An 18773-nucleotide genomic window follows, 5' to 3' on the forward strand; every position below is an offset into this window, starting at 1 on the left:
ATCTTATCCATCACAGAATGAATCACCTCAGCATCGAAACACAGCAGCTGTTTATCACCCTACAAGAACATTAAGATGGGCTCTCTTATGCAGCCAAAACAGCAAGGAAAACCATGTAGACAAATGTAATAACCTGGAATGCACAAGTTTATCCTCCCTACCTTTATAATGAGTACCAGAGGGACTTTAGGGACCACAAGCAGCAGATGCTTCCAACTGCCCAATGCTAACAGTGCTTTCCACATCACTTAAGCGATCCTTGAAAGCCAAAAGCATTTGACCTGGACCTGCTTCGCTTTGCTCAGTTGACAGGCTAAGAGCTGGCTACTGCACACTGACCACAATTGCTATGTCACATCCAAAGTAATTTCTGCCACATTTAGAACCACAATTAATTCCAGAAACAGAGTAACAGCGATGCATTGAGTTGTCCAAAAATACGTAAATTCATCCCTCCCTACTTGTGCAAAGAATGCAGCTAATTGCAGTCATGTACCTGTCCTGATGGTTGGCTGTTCATTAATAAATTGCAATCACGCTCTCTCAAATATGGCTCTCTCAGACCTTGACTCTCAGTATCTCGGAGAGATGCTACATGGCTCTTGGAAGTGTCTTATCAAAATTGGAACCATTTTCTATCCAAATATACTGAAGTTTTCACTCAAAATCCAAAATCTCATTGTTACACCACACTCATCACTGTGGTATTGGAGTATTGCCATTTCAAGCCGAATTCCAGCCCCAGCTGGATTCAATGAAGAGTCACTTTGGGTACGGGGACACAGAGTTAACACAGGCCAGGATCATGCAGCAAGTCCTGCGTGGGCTCATAAGACGTTTGTTGCAGAACTTGGACCTCAGCTCCTGCTGAATGAGAAGGGTCTTGTGGCCAAAGGACATTAATTAGGAGATTGCTAAAGCCCTGGGGCTCCACTCCAGAGCACTCACACAAGCTTGACACTTGTATAAAGTGAGCGTATCTGGCAGGACAGTGGTGTGGGTTCTGCTGTTTTCTGCAGAGGTTCTGTGACAGAGGGGGACAGAGGAGGAGATTACACTGATTGCACTGTGTCCTGGGAGTGTACGTGCTCAATGGTTTCTTCTATCCCAAAGCAGTATGAAGTATGCTGTAAAAACAATCTCATTTGTACAGCACTGTTCTGCTCATGCATGTGAACCAAAGTAAGTTAAGAATGGTTCAGTAACGCAGCAAAATGGGGACAAAGAGGAGAATAAACCCTGAGTTTCAATGGCTAAAACATCAACCTAAATGTCCTGTACTTCTCATTCCACCATAACTCAGCTCATCTACACCACACAAGCTGTGTTTTTAGCTTACCAAACCTCTCAGACTTTCTTCTTCTCTGGGCACTGGCAGTCCCAGAGCTCCGCTCAGGTGCAATGACTCTCTTCCCAGACAATATGTTTGGCCATTTACCGACCAGCACATGGTCTGACTGATCCAGAGATATCAGAGCACTTCTAAAAACAAGATGTTTTCCCCAAAACACTCTCAGATAATCAAACAAATCAAAGGGCAACCTAACTGGATCCATAAAAGCAAAACATGCAGCTGCCAAAGAACTGCTGTTATCTCTGGCATGGCTGGGTCACTGGGACATTTCACAGAAACAAAAATGTATTTCCTCTGTAGACCCAATTAAAGTACCTCAGGGGGAATGTTTCATGTGCTCTTAAGACCTGAAGCCAAAGCTACCCAACTGGCTTGTAAGGAATAAGGTTTCTTCCTGGGGTTGATGGAAAGCATGGAGCACCCTATGCTGCACTCATTAAAATTAGGCTTAGCAGCAGCATTTGACCTTGTAAATACCTGCCAAAAGGGTGCTCTGTCCTCCCAGGTAGACATAGGCTGCCTCCCCCTGCCAGAGCTCAGATAACATTGAAGGGCACTGCAGGATTCAGCCCTCCACGAAAGAAGCTACTGACCTCTCCTGATTCACAGACAAGGTTTGGGGAAGAGAGCACAATCTCTGTCGTAAAAGGTCAGCTATACCTTTTCCTCCTGGGTCTGACAAGGTTCCCTCTACACAGCTGGGTCAGCTTTACCTCAGAGGGAGGAAGACTTTGCTGCCCGTGCACAGGTCTCTGGGGACAGATGGAGGCTGTAGGTTACTCTATGTGCAGGTAATGGGACTTCGGGTGCTGCCTCATTCATTTTCCATCCTGATAATTTTTTCTCCATTCACCTCATCATTTGTTCATGTACTTACACTGCAGGATATGGCTGCTTTTCTTACTGATCTGGCTGGGACAAGGGAGGCAGATGGCTCCCCCAGGTTGGTGAAAACATGACAAAAATATAGTGAAGTAAGGATGAAAACTTGGTTATTTTGCTTGTAACAAGACGTGCTTCTTCTCTGCCCTCTGGTCCCACTGGCTGATCTGCTCTGTTTGTGTTCCCACCAGGTTTTGTAGAGAGTAGTTGCCGCTCTAGGATTTTTTGGATGAAACTGAATAAACTCTTGCTCCAGGGAAAGTTCTTCCAGCTTGAAATTAATGGTGAGTCACAAATGGCTGCCCTGAAGACCATGAAGGCTGGGAAATCACCTAACTGACCTGAAAATCTGTGATCTGGATGCTGCTGCCACCTACACGATAATTGGTAACCCACCCCAAAGAACTTGCAGATATTCTTACTACCTAAATCTGGCCTCTTGCACTCAATTTGGTCAATATCCATATAGATGAGTAAAGCCTGCATCTACAGCCACAGTCTCCTTTGCCCCTTACAACTAACTTACTGGGGAAAGGAGAAAATATGGTCTGAGGAGGAAGAAATGTCATTTGGCTTTCATTTTTATCTCTGCTGAGCCCTTACACATGTCTAGCAAGGAAAACAAAGGTGATATTGCAGCTTGCATGTGTCCTGGACAGCACAAATAACACCACCAGTGTAAACTGGTTAATACCTAGAAAACACAGTATCAGTGACTGCTGAGTGATTAAGCAATTAAGAGATTCTTTTATTTTCATTTCCTTTGTATTTACCACCACAATGGCAGTTAAATACCCTTTATTCAGATTGAACAAAGGGTTTCCATTTTGCTGAGGAAAGAAAAATCTACTTAACAAAATGAAAACCAGAAAATGTTCACATCAGATTGAAAAAAGTATGTGATTTCACCTCAAACCAGATTTCTTTCTGTTGAGATCAGTCCATTTTTTTCATGGGTTTTGGGTTTTTTCAGTTGATTTGGAGGCAGAACTGAAAAAGTGAAGTACAGCAAGGGTGTGGGGGGAAGTGATAGCATTTATGAGAGCAACTGATATTGCTGGAAAAACCAGACCTGTCTTCAGGCACAATAAGGTTGTTTGTTTCTTACAGATCTATCAGTTGGTCTCATAAAAGCTATTCCCTCTTCTTCCAAAATTCTCCTCAGTTATCTGCTTAGTCTACCCTGGCTGCAAGACCACATGTATTGAAGCAGCAGTTATTAGTAGTGTTCAACATACAACGATAACAGACAAATCTAGAAATTGCAATGACAGCTAGTTAAAACTCTACTTGTACAGATTCTTGTGTCTAACCCAAGACTAAAATAGTTCCTTAATCAGAGGGCAGATAATTAACAAAATATGATGTTATTAACTCTACCAGCATCAAGAGCTGAGAGCAGCCAGACCCCATGATGCTTCTTACTTGGCTCTCTCAGTTAGGTTTAAGAGCATGAAGTGCCTTGCCAAGCAGAGATGAGCAGCAAACCTGAACAATTTGCAGAAATGCCCATCCAAAATAGGTGCGTGACTGCATCCTTTGACAAGAATGAGCAGCAGATTACCACAATTTGAGGATTTTTAGAAATGTATGGGCTCAATAGCCCATGACTTATTTCTAGAGAGCAAGGACAGGGAGGGAGTAATGAGTGTGATGCCTCAGAAAAACTCTCTGTAACAGTACTTCACAGTGACTGTGGCACAAGCTTCTGGACACAAAGAAATGGGCGTTAAAGTGAACATAATGTGTGTGAGCTTGAGACATGCTAAACTGTCTCATGCACCCTAACACAGAATAGCTTCACCAGCTGCATATGCAGCTGGAGAACACCCAACCCAGCTGGACCTCTTTTCAGAGGAGAGCTTCGTAAGGTGGTCTCAATGCTACTCTGCCCTGTGCTTTAAAAGCCCTGAGCGTTCCATCCCATGCATCATTCCTTTTTTCTGTAGATCCTTATGCTGGCCCCCTTCTGCTGGACGAGAAACTAGCATCTCGCTGTGGCTATGTCCTGTCAGAAGACGTGTGGGGCAACCCCGTCTTCCGTGCATCGGTGCTTGGCTGCCACGTGGCCAATGAGGTAAGACCCAGAGATGGGCTTGAAAACAACTCAGACAGTACATCCTCTCCAAAAAAGACAACATAGAGATATTATATGGCATTCTATTGGCATGTTTTGAGAACTCATGAAATAGTGAACTCAAGGAGTTAGTATTGATGGTGTGTAGAAATGAATAGGCAAAGGCTCTCCAGTATGAGGTTTGTTCAGTGTGACTGACATGGGATTTCCTCTCTCCATGAAATGACACTTAGCTTAATGCTGCTGACTAGCTGCCAGTTCTCAAGCATATCCTTGTAGCTGCTGATTTGCCAGAGAGTTTCTTGAAAGCCTCTCTGGAAAGAAGTAGGCATTGCTTGAAAAAGCAACATTTGCAGTGTGATTCTGGCAGATCATTTCCTGGCTTAATTTGTGTGGTAATGTGCCTGTTAACACATGCCTAGGAATGTAGATCACACACATCTATTAGACCAGATTTGTCTCACTTTAACCATCTGAAAGATAATGTCTAATCTAAACTAGTTGTTTATGCTTCCACAATAGTCAGTGGAGAGAAACAGGCTTCTCTGGAAGGTGATTCACCCCTTCCTAAAATACGTGTAAAAGTGTAGCCTGGATTTCCAATTTCGAAGTGTTAGTTGAGATGAAATGAACCTAGAAACAGAACATATCAGGGTAGAAACTTCATTGCTTACCCATGTTTAGTCTGGCTGGTCCTGGAAGCCCCTCAGACAAAATAAGGTAAAATTTTATGGGCAAAGGTTATGCTAACAAGAACAGGGGGTGTACAGTGTGCTGTCAAATGACCAGGATTTCCAGACTGGAAATTTCTCTGGAAAGGCTTTCCCTTCTTCTGCATGAAAATGCACATCCATGTCAGACAGAAGCACAGAACATGGCTTCATGTGTGGCTCCTGGAGAGCTGAAGGACCAAAAGGAGCTCATATCTAAGCTAGTCACTTTAGAGCTAGACTCTAAACATTTAAGAGTCTAAGAGAGATCTGAGCTACCTACACCAAAATAAAAGCTCCAGTACTTTCGCTCATGCAGAGGCACACAGCAGTCATGAATGAAAGGAACATGAGCCACATGGTGAGGTAGGTCAGTTCCCCTGACTAGCTGCTCCCTAATACTGTGGCAAGAATAGTGCTGAGATGTGCTCTGAGGCTAAGGCTGTAAGTACTGAGGCAATATCTGGCTCAGAAAGCCCATGCGCACAAACCACTTCATACAGGATGGTATGCTGGAGGAGCTGTCACTGCAGCTCTCAAACTCTTTCCATCACTACAAAACACTCTCAGAAACAGGACACTGGGCTAGATAGTGCCGTGCAGCTGCTCCTGGGACCTTCTACGCTACCTGCTGAATCGCCTGTTTTCCTTCCCAGGCAGATGAGCTGTTTTCACTGACTGTGAACATCAAGGTCTCCTCATTTCTGAGCATGAGGGCAGCTGTGACCTACACCTACCCTATGTACTGCTCCTATTCCTCCTGGGCTTCAAGAGAAATCATGTGTGAAGAAAACTACATGGAGGTAAAAGCTTTCCCACCAAAGGCAAAACTACATCCAAGCTCCCTGCCAGGCAAAACAAACTCCACAAATTCCTATCAGAAGCTGATTTTACACTATGTACCAGGCATAATAGCAACGTGCTGATATTCAGGAGAGGGTGTAACTGTAGATGCTTATTAGTAACACATTTACATGTCACAGGTATTTTGGATGCAGTGAAATTCAGTTAACTGTACAGATGATGTAAGTCAGGCCACTGCAAGCAAATCAGCAGCCAGCCAGGCCAATCTATTTAACTCACAAGAGCACCTTTACATTATGAAGTGCTGAAGCATCTGTGAGAATGTCACTCATCTGTATGAATTAATAAAACCTAGAGTTTGCAGGGCTGCACCCCTGCTGCATCACACAACCCACATAACATCACTGTGAGACAGACCATGCCTCCCACTGGGTGGTACCATCTGGCAGCCCAGCCTGTTACCAGTATCTACACACCAATGTAGAAATAAGGCACTGAACCAAAGAGACTTCACTGCCTTTTGTACACACCTACTATAGGCAAGACAAAGAAATTGGTTTTATCCTGTTAGGACTTGAGGTTTTGCAGTCACATCTGGGGATTACAACACACACCATGGTACAGATGTCTGAGGCAAACACTGACCCCACCTCGGTGTCCAGAACTCGCCTTCCTTTGCAGCACATGCTAGCAAGATTTACACCATAGAATTTATCTTAGGTCCTGGGGATCCTGCATTTTCAGATGTTCAGCCTGCACGGGAAGAGGGAACCATGTTGAAGCCAAGGAACCCTGCTTCCTTATACTTCCAGTGGAGAGACCCAGATGTCACTGAAAGTATCCAGAGTGGGATCTATTTCTTAGCAAATAGGAAAAAAGGATTTTTATTTAGCCAGTTATACATAACATATTCCTTCTGTTGTACATGCACCACCATAAACGCCATGGCTTTAATTTTAAAGCCACGGAAATTACAACCATCAAGAACCTCTTTGGGAACACTTTCATAACCTCCAGTGAATTGCTAAATCCCAACAGACACTGGAGGAGAAATCTGAAAGCCCTCTCTCTGCTCCCCAAGACTGCAATAATGAAGATTGGTTTGTTCCCAAAGAATCTGCTCTGTCCTCCCAGGTGTCAGTGAAGACTGATGTCCCTGCAGTTTCAAATGACTACACTGTAGCATGGATGTCGGCGCTGCCAGAGGTATGGAAGGGAGAACTTTCCTCACAGTTCCTAGCCTGCCTCTTCTCACTAGTCTCATGAGTCATTCCTGGGGCATAGCTCCATCTCTGTCAAAAAAAAGTGAGATGGTAAAGATGCCATCAAGTACTGAAAAACCTCTCAAGTTTTCTTAGAGATCTAGACTGCAAAAAGACATTTAGGTGGGAGAACAGAGCCATATGCTTGTTACATTAGTAGAAACTGAGTTCAAGACAAATAAAGGTATGTGGTTCTTCACACGGTGGGTAGTGAATCTGTCAAAAGTCCTTGCCAAAAGATGTTGTGGCTGCTAAAAGCTTGCTTGATCTCAAGAAGAGTCTGGAAAAGTTGACTGAGAAATATTCAATAAGACATGCAAAATACAAAGAAGCTACAGACAGGAGTCACTGAGTTTTATTTGAGGCTGGAAAGTATTAGGGGGGAATATATACACTTGTCTTATTTTTCTCATGTCTTACTTGCTCAATATGCCCATTTTCCCTTTTGACTATCATCTCATATGGTGATCATTTCAGGATCCTCTGTTCCAGACCAGTACAGTCATCCCTCTCTTCCTATTTTCGACACACTATGGATACATGCTGTAAAAGGCAGTCTGTCATTTAGCCTTCAGACTGCTCCAGCAATCAAGAGACGTGAAGGCAACCATTTTATTAACAGCACAGGCATTTTGTCCAAGGGAATGTGTTCAAGACCACCAATCTAACTTCCTTCCAGGGCCTCTAAAAGACTATCTCTAAAGATGCCTTAAAGAACTATAGAATTCCTTATCTTAATATAAATTAAGGGTATTTCTTGCCTGGGGTGAAGTAGCAGTGCCCAGTGTCATTCCAGTTACTCCACCTTCTAACAGGAAAGTAGGTGCTACAATATCAGAGTTTTTAAGAGGCTTTGGTAGACTTCGATCTGATGCAGCTCATCTCTCTCTTGCAGACTCAAAATGTTGCATACCAGCTATGGCAACTGATGTTTGTTTCTCCGTCAGGGAGAAAGAGAATAATGGTAAGCGATGCAGCAAAACTGGGCTACAGCTTTAATAACACGCTGTCGCGAGTGTACCTCCGTGCGCCCTATCACAGCAATGAGTCTGACATCAGCGTGGTGAGTTGTTGCCCTCAGTGGGACACAAAGCTGTACTGTTCCCACTGCTGCTCTGGAACATGTTCTTTTCTTCTGCTTGCGTCCCAACAGGTTAGTGGTGTCAATATGAACATGGTCACTTCCACTTCCATGTACAGGCAGCGGTGGCTGCTTTTGCTGATTGACACCACTGTCTCCTGTCCTGTTGGTAAGGCTTTCTTCCTTGTTCACTAAAAATAACCACCTAAGGAGCTAGTAAAAAACAGCCTTCCCCTTTCCCTGTGACCTACTCGGTAAGAGAAGAGGTTTACAAGCTGCCCTCAGAGCAACATGAGCTAAGAGTCCATGGCTTTAGCCCTGGACAAACACATTCCCTGCTGTGATGCCACATTACTTGTGTTCCCAATGCAGTGTGTCCAATTTCTCAAGCCCCCATGCTAGATGCAGGGAAATGGAGTCAAGTAAAATTGCTGCAGAAGGGCCAGGGAGCCTCTCCTGTCAAAAAACTCCATGCGGGGGATGCAGCTCTGCATCCTTGGGACTCACGTAGTCCTTTCTGCTGGAGAGGCAGAACTAGCCTGGCTTTTTGCAGAACAGTGGTGGCTGCACCTTCTGTCTCTCACAGAACAGTATTAATGTGAACAACTGATGAGGAGGCAGAAGGTTTTAAGTTATCATGACCTTAAAGCCATAAGAAGGTCCAAACAAGTGGTTCTGTGCCCCATTCCTTTTGCCAGCAAGGCAAAATGCCTGGGACCAGAAGGACAACAGAGCAGGCATTTGGGAGCTTGACTGTCTGTTCTTCTGAATAAATTAATTAGTCACCTGAAACTGGTGATTCTGTTTCCAGTCTACTTTGAGCACCAGGGTTTCTGTGACAAGATAGCCATTGGCTGGCTACTATCCTACAAGGTGTTTCATCAGTGAAAGTTGTAAAGGTACCCTGGTAGAAAGCAGTCAGGGAAAGACAGCCATTGCAGACTGAAGACTGACTGGTAACTACACAGACTTCTGGGACTATCTAACTCAACAGATGGCATCAGTTTCACTGACACTGCGCTAACATGGACTGTGCCAAGTGTTATCCCCACATTAGTGGTTCAAGAATCCACCTTTCTGTCTAAAAACATTTTAATGGGAGTTGATGACCAAGTCATAGTAAACCCAGAGGAGAAAAACTACTTACTGGAGCACAACGAGACGCTCATCAGAGTAACCATCCCTATTGGAGCAGAAGGAGGAAAGCTAAAGGTTAGTATAAATACATTTGAGGGCCTGCACTCAAAGATGTTCCTAAATCATGATAATTCCAAATAGTGATTGGCTGCTGCTTAAAATTCTTAGATACAAGAAATCTTTGAAGACCTAGGTACTCCTCTGCATCAGGAGCAGACACTAAGTATTAATCAGACACTAAGTATCTATGATTACAAAACATGACAGAAGCAAGAGACTGTCTTTGTTTATAAACTATACTAGTAAATTAAGAGTGAAGGGATTCCTTAGCACTGGAGTTCAATTGTTTGTGTTGCTACATTACGAAACTAGTCCTGGTAAGTTTCTGGCCTGGGCCAATGAGTAGTTTCCCAGATAATTTCCATTCAGACAGGATGAATTAGCATGAGACAGGTCCCCAGCATGTAGTTTAGGTGCAGCTGCTTTGGAAATAATATATTCCAGAACAGAACAGAACAGAATAGAATGGCTTGAGTTGGAAGTCACCTTTAAAGATCTAGCCAAAGTCTCTTGCCATGGGCAGGAATATCTTTCACTAGATCAGGTTTCTCATTCAACCTGAGCCTCAGCATTTAGAAAGAAGCTAGCAGTATTATCACATGGCTCTTTACCAGTTCCATTTGTGAAGGTGACATTGCTGTGATTTTGACTTACCCCCTTCAGAAATCCACATTTTTGTGTATCAATGGACACTTTGATCCCTATGTGTAGACACCAGACAGGCTTAGTCTGAAGAAATGTTGGAAGCTCCAACAAACTTTTAGAGTGACCTAGGACAGAATGAGAGACATGACTGGTAATACAGGAATTGTAAAAATATAAATGCAAGTATGGTTGCTTACTAAACAATGAGGACACCCCCCTCAACCGGGTACTTCCTTATTGAGAATCTCAGCAGTATCTGAGCCAAACATGGACCAGACAAATGGACCAAGCAAAGAAACAATCAAACAAGCTCCCCTATCAAAATCCATCCCAAACTGTATTAGAATACCATATTCTCTTTGTAAAGTAAGAATTTTAACCATATTCTGTCATTCTTCTACTTACCTATTGCAAATTAAGACTTAAATGCAAATTTTACCTCCTAGAGCTCCATATCTGGTGGTGTATATGGAATCATTTACAGTATTGACTTGTTTTTGGAGCACACATGGACAGATGCAGATTGGCAAACCACAAAGTATACAGTCATCAAATCCATCACCACGCCTTTCATGCCACAAATACCAACTGTTATCAACAGTAAGTCATTCTTCTTACTGGCTTTTACCGCTCTCTTGCTCTTGCTGTGTTATACATTATTCCATTCGACCTCTGCCACACACTTACATTCACCAAAATGTTCTCAACTCCCACTTCTAATTTGCTAGCCGAAGTCAAGGTTCAAGGTGTTATCAAAAACCCCAAACATTTAGTGTTAATGGATGTACCATTACTCAGATGTCATTATGGGATGAGATGGAAATTTTAAGTTGCTGATAAGAACATAAACATTCCTTTCACACTAAAAACCAGATTTTTCCAGGGAGCACTGGAACCCTGGAATAAAGATGTGGTGTGCAGTAAATCACACTCGGGAGAGCAACTGTCTGAGGACAGCCTTCGTTGATGGCATTTTCTCCCCCAGACTGGCTACATTCGTTATCTTGGGAGCATACAGAAATCATTGTGCCATTCAGTGGTGCAGTAATTTTTTTATGGTATTTTCGAATGCACTAAGACACTAAACCTGTTTGGAGCTGTCTGGACAACTGACATAGAACGGAAAAGGAACCTCTTCACATACATTATGACAGTTTCTCCATATTTTGTGTGGCTGAACTAGATTCTAGATTTCTTTACAGGAAAGCCACTGCACATCATAGTGCACCTCTAGAAAGTTACTGAACCCACTTTCTATAAAGTTGTATGTATTTGTTGTTAATCTCCTGCAGCTTGAAGCAATTCTCATGTACTCTGAGTATTTCCGATCTGACTAGAACACAAACACTCATTAATCAAAGCCATTAAAGAGATGACTGTTGGCTAAGTTTCCTGGAACCTGAATGGGAGGGCGCCCCAACCGTCTTCGTTACTCGATCCTCATCAGCAGTAATTCGATGTTCTCTCCCTACAGACACTCTGCCAGAGGAAAGGCTATTTAATGTTGCATTTGGACACTTTCTTCCCGATGTCTCTCTAGTGGCAATTGTAATAGGAAATGTGCCATTTACCCTGAGGGAAGCACAGCACCAAGGGTTTAAAATTTATGAAACTCCCTTTTCTAATAGAACGAAAGGATTTATCCTGGAAGTCTCTTTTGATGATCCACATGTTCTAAAGGAGGTAAGATACAGCAGGTCACTTCAGCAGCTGAGTGGAGGAGGTAGGGCAGCCCCTTTTCAGAATATAGTCTGTCTTTTATTAACCAACAACTCTTACTTGATCATAACAGTGTCAATGCATCCAAGCTCATCTGAATTAATGTTAGAGGCTTGTATGTCCCCACCTAGCTCTCTGTAGGTCTCTGGGAGACATGCAGCATCAAGTGTAATTAGATGATATGAGGTATGACTTCCTCTAGTGTCTGTCAGCATGGCTAATGTCCGAGTGCGTGCCCAGCAGGAAGAAGCTTGAAAAAATTCTATTAAATGCTGTTTCGTGATACAGAACTGCCCTGGAAATAAAATAATTAATTATTGCAGTCCTGCAAACACCAGTTACCAACATCCAGTAATTCCTGAACCTACAGTTTATGCAGAGTCATTTGAACACAGGCCATACACCATGCAAACATGTAGAGGCAGGCTCAGGGTATTCTAAACGTAAGTTTATTAAGCTTCAGACCATTTGTAATCTCAATATTTGTAAAAAGTATAAACTCACAAGGGGAATTCAGCCTCTTGTTTCAGTGGGAGGAAGCCCTCTACCACTGTTTCAACTGAATCATGCAATGCTATTTTCTGTTACAAGGAACAACATTGTGAACACAGGATCAGGATTTGCTCAAATAGCTTTCAGGCTGCATTCAAACTACAGTTAAATTGCATTAGGGATCAAAGGAAGCCAAAAGATTTCAGAAGGATTTCTTTCAGCTTGAACAGCAGGTTTTGCCTTGGGAGCACTTTTAGTGAGTTAAATGAGGGTAGAAAGAGGGATGAGGGATGAGGGATCTCTTACAGCATCAGATAGAGTGTGATCTTACCTCACACCTTCTGTTTTACCAATTATTTATTCTCCTGGGTTCAGTCTACATTCTGAGAAAAGAAGAATAAGGATTTGGACCCAGATCTCTCTCTACGAGCTCTTTCACCAGTGGGCTACACAGGAAACACCACTGCGTTCACTTCTGCCTCCATTTTATGAACAGGCACTACATTCTCTACATTTATGTTTGGCTGAAAGAGCTGTTGAATCCAGTCCAAATTTCTGAATAGTTTTAGGCCAACTGAAGCGATGTCTTTAGAGACTGAACTATTTGCAGGGGAGAGGAGTGTGTTGGAATAATTATTTAGTACTGCTCAGGATATATATGCCTGTCTGTGCTGGAAGGCACTGCTACTGCAGCATTGCATTTCTCTCTTTCAGTATGTGAACAGAAATGAAACAAAATACACCCTCCTCATCAACTACACTCTAAGTGTGGGTCTGGAGATGACACTCTATTATCACTCAGCAGAGGTGGAGTGTGTGATTGCTGGTATTGGTAAGCTTTTCCTTGATATTAACCAGTTTACATCAACTGCATGAATCAGGTTTTCACTGAATTCAGTGAAACCCCCATTAGGCTAAGGATGAGAGCTTTTGAGAAAACCCCACCCTTCAATAGATCATCACTGGTAACATAGCCACTTGCTGCTTTTCTGATGGCAGCCCTCCTGCATACTGGCAAGAGTGTCTGCCCTCGAGACACTAAGAGCAATAAATACTAGTGTACAGAAGAAGCTGGCTTGCAAACTCAGTGAACAAGATGCCTCATAATTTGAACATACACCTACTGCCAAAGCTTTCAGACATTGCTACGAGTTTCAGTTTGTCCTCAAACGCAATTCTGCATATGTGTCCAGGGCAAAACTCAACTGACTCAAATAAATTGCTGTGAACTCCAAAGATATATTTGTGCAAGGAGACACTAAGAGCTGTACTTAGCAGGTTATTGAAACAGTTGGGAGGTCTGACTGGTATTTTCTCAAACCTCTTCGATTTTGGATGCCATGAAGGTGACAGTTTCCTCACTGTCCTATTTTATGTTTGAAATGTCTCTGGGTTCAGCCCAAAGAAGGTTGACCTAAAAAATACGCTTACATACATAGTTCAGCTTGCCTTACTAAAACAGGGAGTGGTCCTGGAAGCCATCTGGCAGGCCACTGCTAAAGCATGAGGGCTCCTGATCACACTGATTGTGAGCTGCTACACTCAAAACACAGCCAAAGCCCTGCAGACGATGCCAGCATGCACATAACAGCACTGCTGAAGTGCCAGTTCAAATTTTGCCCATGACAGAATTCCCTGACTTGGCCAAATCATCACTCAGACATTCCTTCACTGCTACCTCTTTATCCCTCCTTCTTCCCACAGAATTACCAGAAGCAGTTGGTTACTGTGATGAAGAAAACATGTATCTAGCCATTCCTACTTTTGGCTTGCAACAGTACTGGAACCTGTATCTTGGTAATAAGCTCCTGAACCGGCATGTTGCACTTACCAACGGGTATCTCGCAGTTACCAATTCTACACACCTGATCTTGCAAATACCTCTGTTTGCTGCAGGAGTTATCTACGAGGTACACAATCCATATAGCAATGCCTTCTTTAAAGCTCATAGGGCTGTTTGCTCATACAGCCACAGTCCTACAGCCACAGTTTGTGGCGCTGTGGTATTCCAGGTACTGGAAAACCTCCAGAGGGAAGGACTCCAAGCCAGTGCAAGTAGGACAAGAGATATCAGACACAGACCCTTCTGATAGTGCCATGCATTATGCAATCTGCAGTGCTAAGTTGTCTCTAAATGATATGCACGGAGTCTTCAAAAACAGACTAACTCCTCAGTATTTTTAGTAAGATGAGGCAAAATGTCCCATCTGCACCGAGCCAGAAACAATATTTCAATATAGCTTTTATGAAAGAAGTTCTTTTAAAGGAATGTTCTGCAGAAATGTTAAGACATGGCAGGGGAAAATTGGTGCTGTAATAAGCATCTGCACTGTTCTATAACAATCAGCCAAAATTTATCCCTGTGACAGTGACCAATTATTTCATACAAGAAAACTTCTGCCCCCATGTTATGTCAGGCTCAAGTCTTCACAGTGACTTAACTCCTGTGACTTCTCAGTATTCAAGTGGCACAAGAAGCAGAACTTTGTACATACGAATCACATGCCTTAACAGGAGACTTCTTCCATCACCTCCTTCACAGGAAGTGTCCTTTCAGAAAATTAAAGCAAGGTTTGATGTTGACCTAAAGAAAGTGAGAACTATGGACACCTTACAGATGTTCTCCATTAGATGCAGTTTCAATTCTTCAGAGTTTATAGGTAAGTTATACAACTAATCGATCAATAAAATGATCTGTGATTCTTTCACTGAGTTTATAACCACCCCCCCGATTATCTCAGTATGCCACCCAGATGGTACCATAATGGTATCTGCTCAAATGAAGACAGTTCCTGCCATTGATATGAGTAAAACCAAACTAAGGGATAGCTCTTGCAAGCCTAGAGAGCATGATGAACGACATGCCTTCTTCAAGTTCCACGTCACTACTTGTGGCACTTCAGCAAGGGTAAGCCCATGGCTGGAGCAGATACATCTGCTGGAAGTTTCTGTCTCTCCTGCATTTTCTGTTTTGTTCTCCTGTTTTAGCTCCCAACACGATCCAGTTTTTAACACACTTCCCATATGTACAGTTTGAAGGTGATCATATTATTTATGAAAACGAAATCTCTTATGAGAAAGAGACTCTCCCAGAACAGAGCATACCAACAATCACAAGAGATCCAGACTACAGGTAGGAGCTACTGCTGACACTGCTCACTTTGGTACTGCAGCTGGGAAGAAAAAGCAAACACAAAAATTACTCTTTCTCCTATTAACAGACTAACAGTCCTGTGCTACTATCGAGCAAAAGAGACCATAGTGCTAGGTGCCTTTGCTAGTGATCCATCCACATCACCTCCCTTTGGCTCTGGTACAATGATACCAAGATCAAATGTTGCAGGTAGGCAATTCTTTTCCTCCATTTTTAAACTTCTGTGACTTTCTCAGTTGTAAGTTCTCATGCCCTGCTTTATAGAATCATAGAATCATTAGGGTTGGAAAGGACCTTAAGATCTACTAAAGAACCCCACTAACATTTCCTTTTCTGCAGTACACAGAAGGATAAGACAAGCCCTGAATGTAGTTTCAAGAGTGTCCAAAGGTAAGCCTCCTTTGGAAATGCAGAAAATTTCCAAACATGTTTTAATTTAAATAAAATTAAACAACAACAAAATCCCCTGACACTTTCTCAAGATGAATCTTTCATGGAATTCTATGAGCCAAACATGACAATACTCAAGCAACATGTGGAGCCTGTGTTTCTCGAAGTGGAGCTGAAAGACAAGAGCCCCGACACTGAGTTATACTTGGAAAACTGCTGGGTAACTGGGTCTCTAGACTCCAACAGCAGCCCAAGATGGAACATCACTGTGGACGGGCAAGTAGCTATTGAATGACCAAAACGCCCATCAGCAAAGCCCTAATTTCTTTTTGATCTGTTGATTCCTTCTCTCAAACAGGTATGAGATTAATGGCAGTGAATATGCTGCAGAGTTCTGTCCAGTAGCAGTTAGCCCCAGGGTAAGACACCCTTCTCATTTCAAAAGACTAGCAGTAAGGACCCTGGCTCATCAACTGGAACAGGTAAGATTAAGTGAAAGGCTCACCTCCCTCATGGGCACTATGCTCTGAACTTCAGACCATTTTAAAAACAGCCAATTTACACACTTCATAGACTTACCCAGCCAGCATCAAACCTAACTAGCCTGACAGGTGCTCAGCTTTAATTTAGTTCTCTTCTCAAATCTGTTCTGCAGCATGGTTTCAATGACTTGAGATCAGACTAGCTGGAGTAAACAAAAGAGTTTGGTATGTAAATATAATTTTTATATGCTGTTCCTGACTTTTTATAGGACCAGAGTCACAGCACTTCAGCTCAAAATGTCTAGAACAGAAAATTCATCTTATATGCGATAACATTCACATGAAGTCAGTTCTGCTGTCTCCCATCTGTCCCAGCCAGCCAGGCATCTTCTCAGACGCCAGAGCAAGGGGCAGGGAAGCAGAGGCATGTGGGTTTGGTCTTACACTTTTGAGGTTCTATCCTCCTCTAACAGGTCTAAGAAGAGCAAAGAACACCCCAGGACAGTCACCTGAGGGTGCTTTGCTCCTACTGCACCCAGTTGAGTGGACCTTAGCACATGTACTGATATGAGCCATGGCAGTACCCCTACTTGGCCAGTTTAAGTAGCCACATAAATTTTTACTTGGCCTTTCATAAGCAGTTCAACTTGTGAACTTGCTAGAAATGAACATGATGCAATTCTGGCTTGTGCTGCTTCCTAAGTGCACAGCTGCATCTAGCACTAGATTGTGTTTCTGTCTAGCTTTGATACATCGCCTCACTGCAGCTCATGAGGCTTTAAATTCTCTTGTCTCAGCCTCTCAGTTACCAAACTGCCTGAGGGCTTCTTTGACACCAAGCTTGAAATTCAAGGAAGGTTCAGCTAGAAGGTGCTGTATGAAAGTATTCAGCCTAAGTCTGATCAGCTGTGACTTCTGCTAAAGATGGACAAAAAAATGCTCCGCAAAGCAGGCTTTGGTACAGACCATGCGGTACTTTTATTCCTCCTCAGGTGTATGTGCACTGTTTGGTGGCAGCATGCTCTCCTACCAACATGCTACCTGGCAGCCCCTGCAGAGGACAGCGCAGCTCAAGCAGGAAGAGGAAGGGTAGGTGTTCAGGAGAAAAAGAGCCATTGCAAAGCACTCCTGATCTGATGTTTTTAAGGGATTTAGGACATCTGGCTTTGGCCCGCATGGACAGTGTAACTTTACCTTTAGTTTATATGTTAATACATTAGGACTTAATGTGCAGCACGTATGTATTCTTTTAAAACTACACAAATACACTGTATATCATTCTCAGCCTTTCCAGGTCACTCTGCAGCCAGCCTCCAGGGCTACGTACTTGCTGGACCAGTCTGGATTGTCAATCCAGATCTAAGATGATGCATGTAAACTGAATTTGGTAAGAATACCAAGCCCTGCATACTCACCTAGAGAGGTCGCCATGCTTTGTGGAACAAACAATTCATAGCTTGTCCTTCAAGACCTCAGACCCATAAATTCCGGGACAAGAACTAGGGAACAGGCAGGGTTTGCAGTCTCCTGGTCTAAGCATGAGCCCGTAAGAGAAGGAAGGAGAGTCACCTGCCAAGCCAAACACAGGTGGCATGGCTCTGGAGCAGATGCCAGCAGTAGAGCAGGGCATGCTGGAGTTGGGCTGTAGCTTTGGAAACTGATATTTTTTCAACAGGTTTCAATTGAGCAGCCACCAGTCTGAAAGAAAAGGGATCCAAAATTTCAGAATCAGTTACTACAGCACAAATCACTGCCACATTCCAAACTCTTTTGAAGGGTCCAAATCCTCCACACTGGAGCTTCATCTGCCCTTGGATAACCAGAGCTATTCATCTGTGTCCACAGCCTCACTCCTCTGTGTGTGTCTCCCAACAGTACCTGAAGGCTTTGCTGTGCTGCTGCTTTCCAAACAGTGCCACCAGGCATGGGAGCTACATCTTTCAGTGACCACCACAACTATCTTGAAGTGAAAAGGCCAGACAGTGGGACTCAGAACACCACCACAACACTGGAAAGTGCTAGGGTCTGCTAACAGGATAAGTAGTTATAACCTGTTGCCTCTCTGAAGTGGCTACAAAACAAAACTTATCAGAAAATACCCCAACGCTGAAAAATAACACTTCTTGTTCCTTCTAGTGGTTGAAATATGGACTTGCAGATCACGAAATTTATTCCAACCCTGATTAAAGCTGTTTCTTGTAATATTTCATAAAGTGACTGCCAATCCTTTCATGTGAATATAAAGTGCAAATCTGAAAAGTCAAATAAAAATATGTACAAAGTAATATAAGGGCAGACAATCTCCCTGCTAATGTGCAAAAGCAACCATTTGGTGTACCAACACTGGCTTCAAAGAGCCAAGCAATCTGCCGCTTAGGGCCTCTTCCACATGCAACACAACAGCACAGGTTTTCTTCCAGTATTGCAGGTTTTTGTCTATAACATTGCACTGACCTGAGTGTCTTGCAAACGTGGTATTTCCTTATTTTCCTCTCACCTGGCCCTGTATGGAAAAGGCTAACTT

The 18773-nt window shown here is 43.1% G+C and overlaps 1 protein-coding gene and 1 long non-coding RNA gene across 3 annotated transcripts in view; one reads left to right on the top strand and one right to left on the bottom strand.

Annotated features, from left to right (window-relative positions):
- LOC134157457 (uncharacterized) overlaps positions 1 to 1748 on the bottom strand; it is an 82327-nt gene extending 80579 nt beyond the window's left edge. The window contains exon 1 of the long non-coding RNA XR_009962331.1: positions 1340 to 1748. This is a non-coding gene — a long non-coding RNA (uncharacterized LOC134157457). The remainder of the gene's footprint in view (positions 1 to 1339) is intronic.
- LOC134157448 (zona pellucida sperm-binding protein 2-like) lies at positions 1748 to 18539 on the top strand. Of its 2 annotated transcripts, XM_062606384.1 has the most exons (24): positions 1748 to 1968; positions 2053 to 2145; positions 2239 to 2297; positions 2428 to 2520; positions 4186 to 4313; positions 5680 to 5826; positions 6962 to 7033; positions 7985 to 8152; positions 8243 to 8339; positions 9165 to 9382; positions 10459 to 10612; positions 11487 to 11695; positions 12938 to 13055; positions 13928 to 14133; positions 14766 to 14883; positions 14965 to 15131; positions 15256 to 15356; positions 15445 to 15566; positions 15717 to 15767; positions 15860 to 16043; positions 16126 to 16249; positions 17242 to 17338; positions 17535 to 17636; positions 18125 to 18539. In XM_062606384.1, exons 2-23 carry the CDS (start codon positions 2117 to 2119, stop codon positions 17615 to 17617), a joined length of 2745 nt encoding a protein of 914 aa, XP_062462368.1. In that variant the 5' UTR covers positions 1748 to 1968; positions 2053 to 2116; the 3' UTR covers positions 17618 to 17636; positions 18125 to 18539. The 2 variants fall into 2 exon arrangements, with proteins under 2 accessions (XP_062462368.1, XP_062462369.1); XM_062606385.1 differs by lacking the exon at positions 2239 to 2297 and having other exon boundaries at positions 1748 to 2145.
- Positions 18540 to 18773: the final 234 nt, after the last annotated feature.

The sequence above is a fragment of the Pezoporus occidentalis genome, unplaced genomic scaffold, assembly GCF_034315485.1.
Source record: "Pezoporus occidentalis ecotype Australia unplaced genomic scaffold, CSIRO_AGI_Poc_V1 ctg96, whole genome shotgun sequence".
Taxonomy (NCBI): Eukaryota; Metazoa; Chordata; class Aves; order Psittaciformes; family Psittacidae; genus Pezoporus; species Pezoporus occidentalis.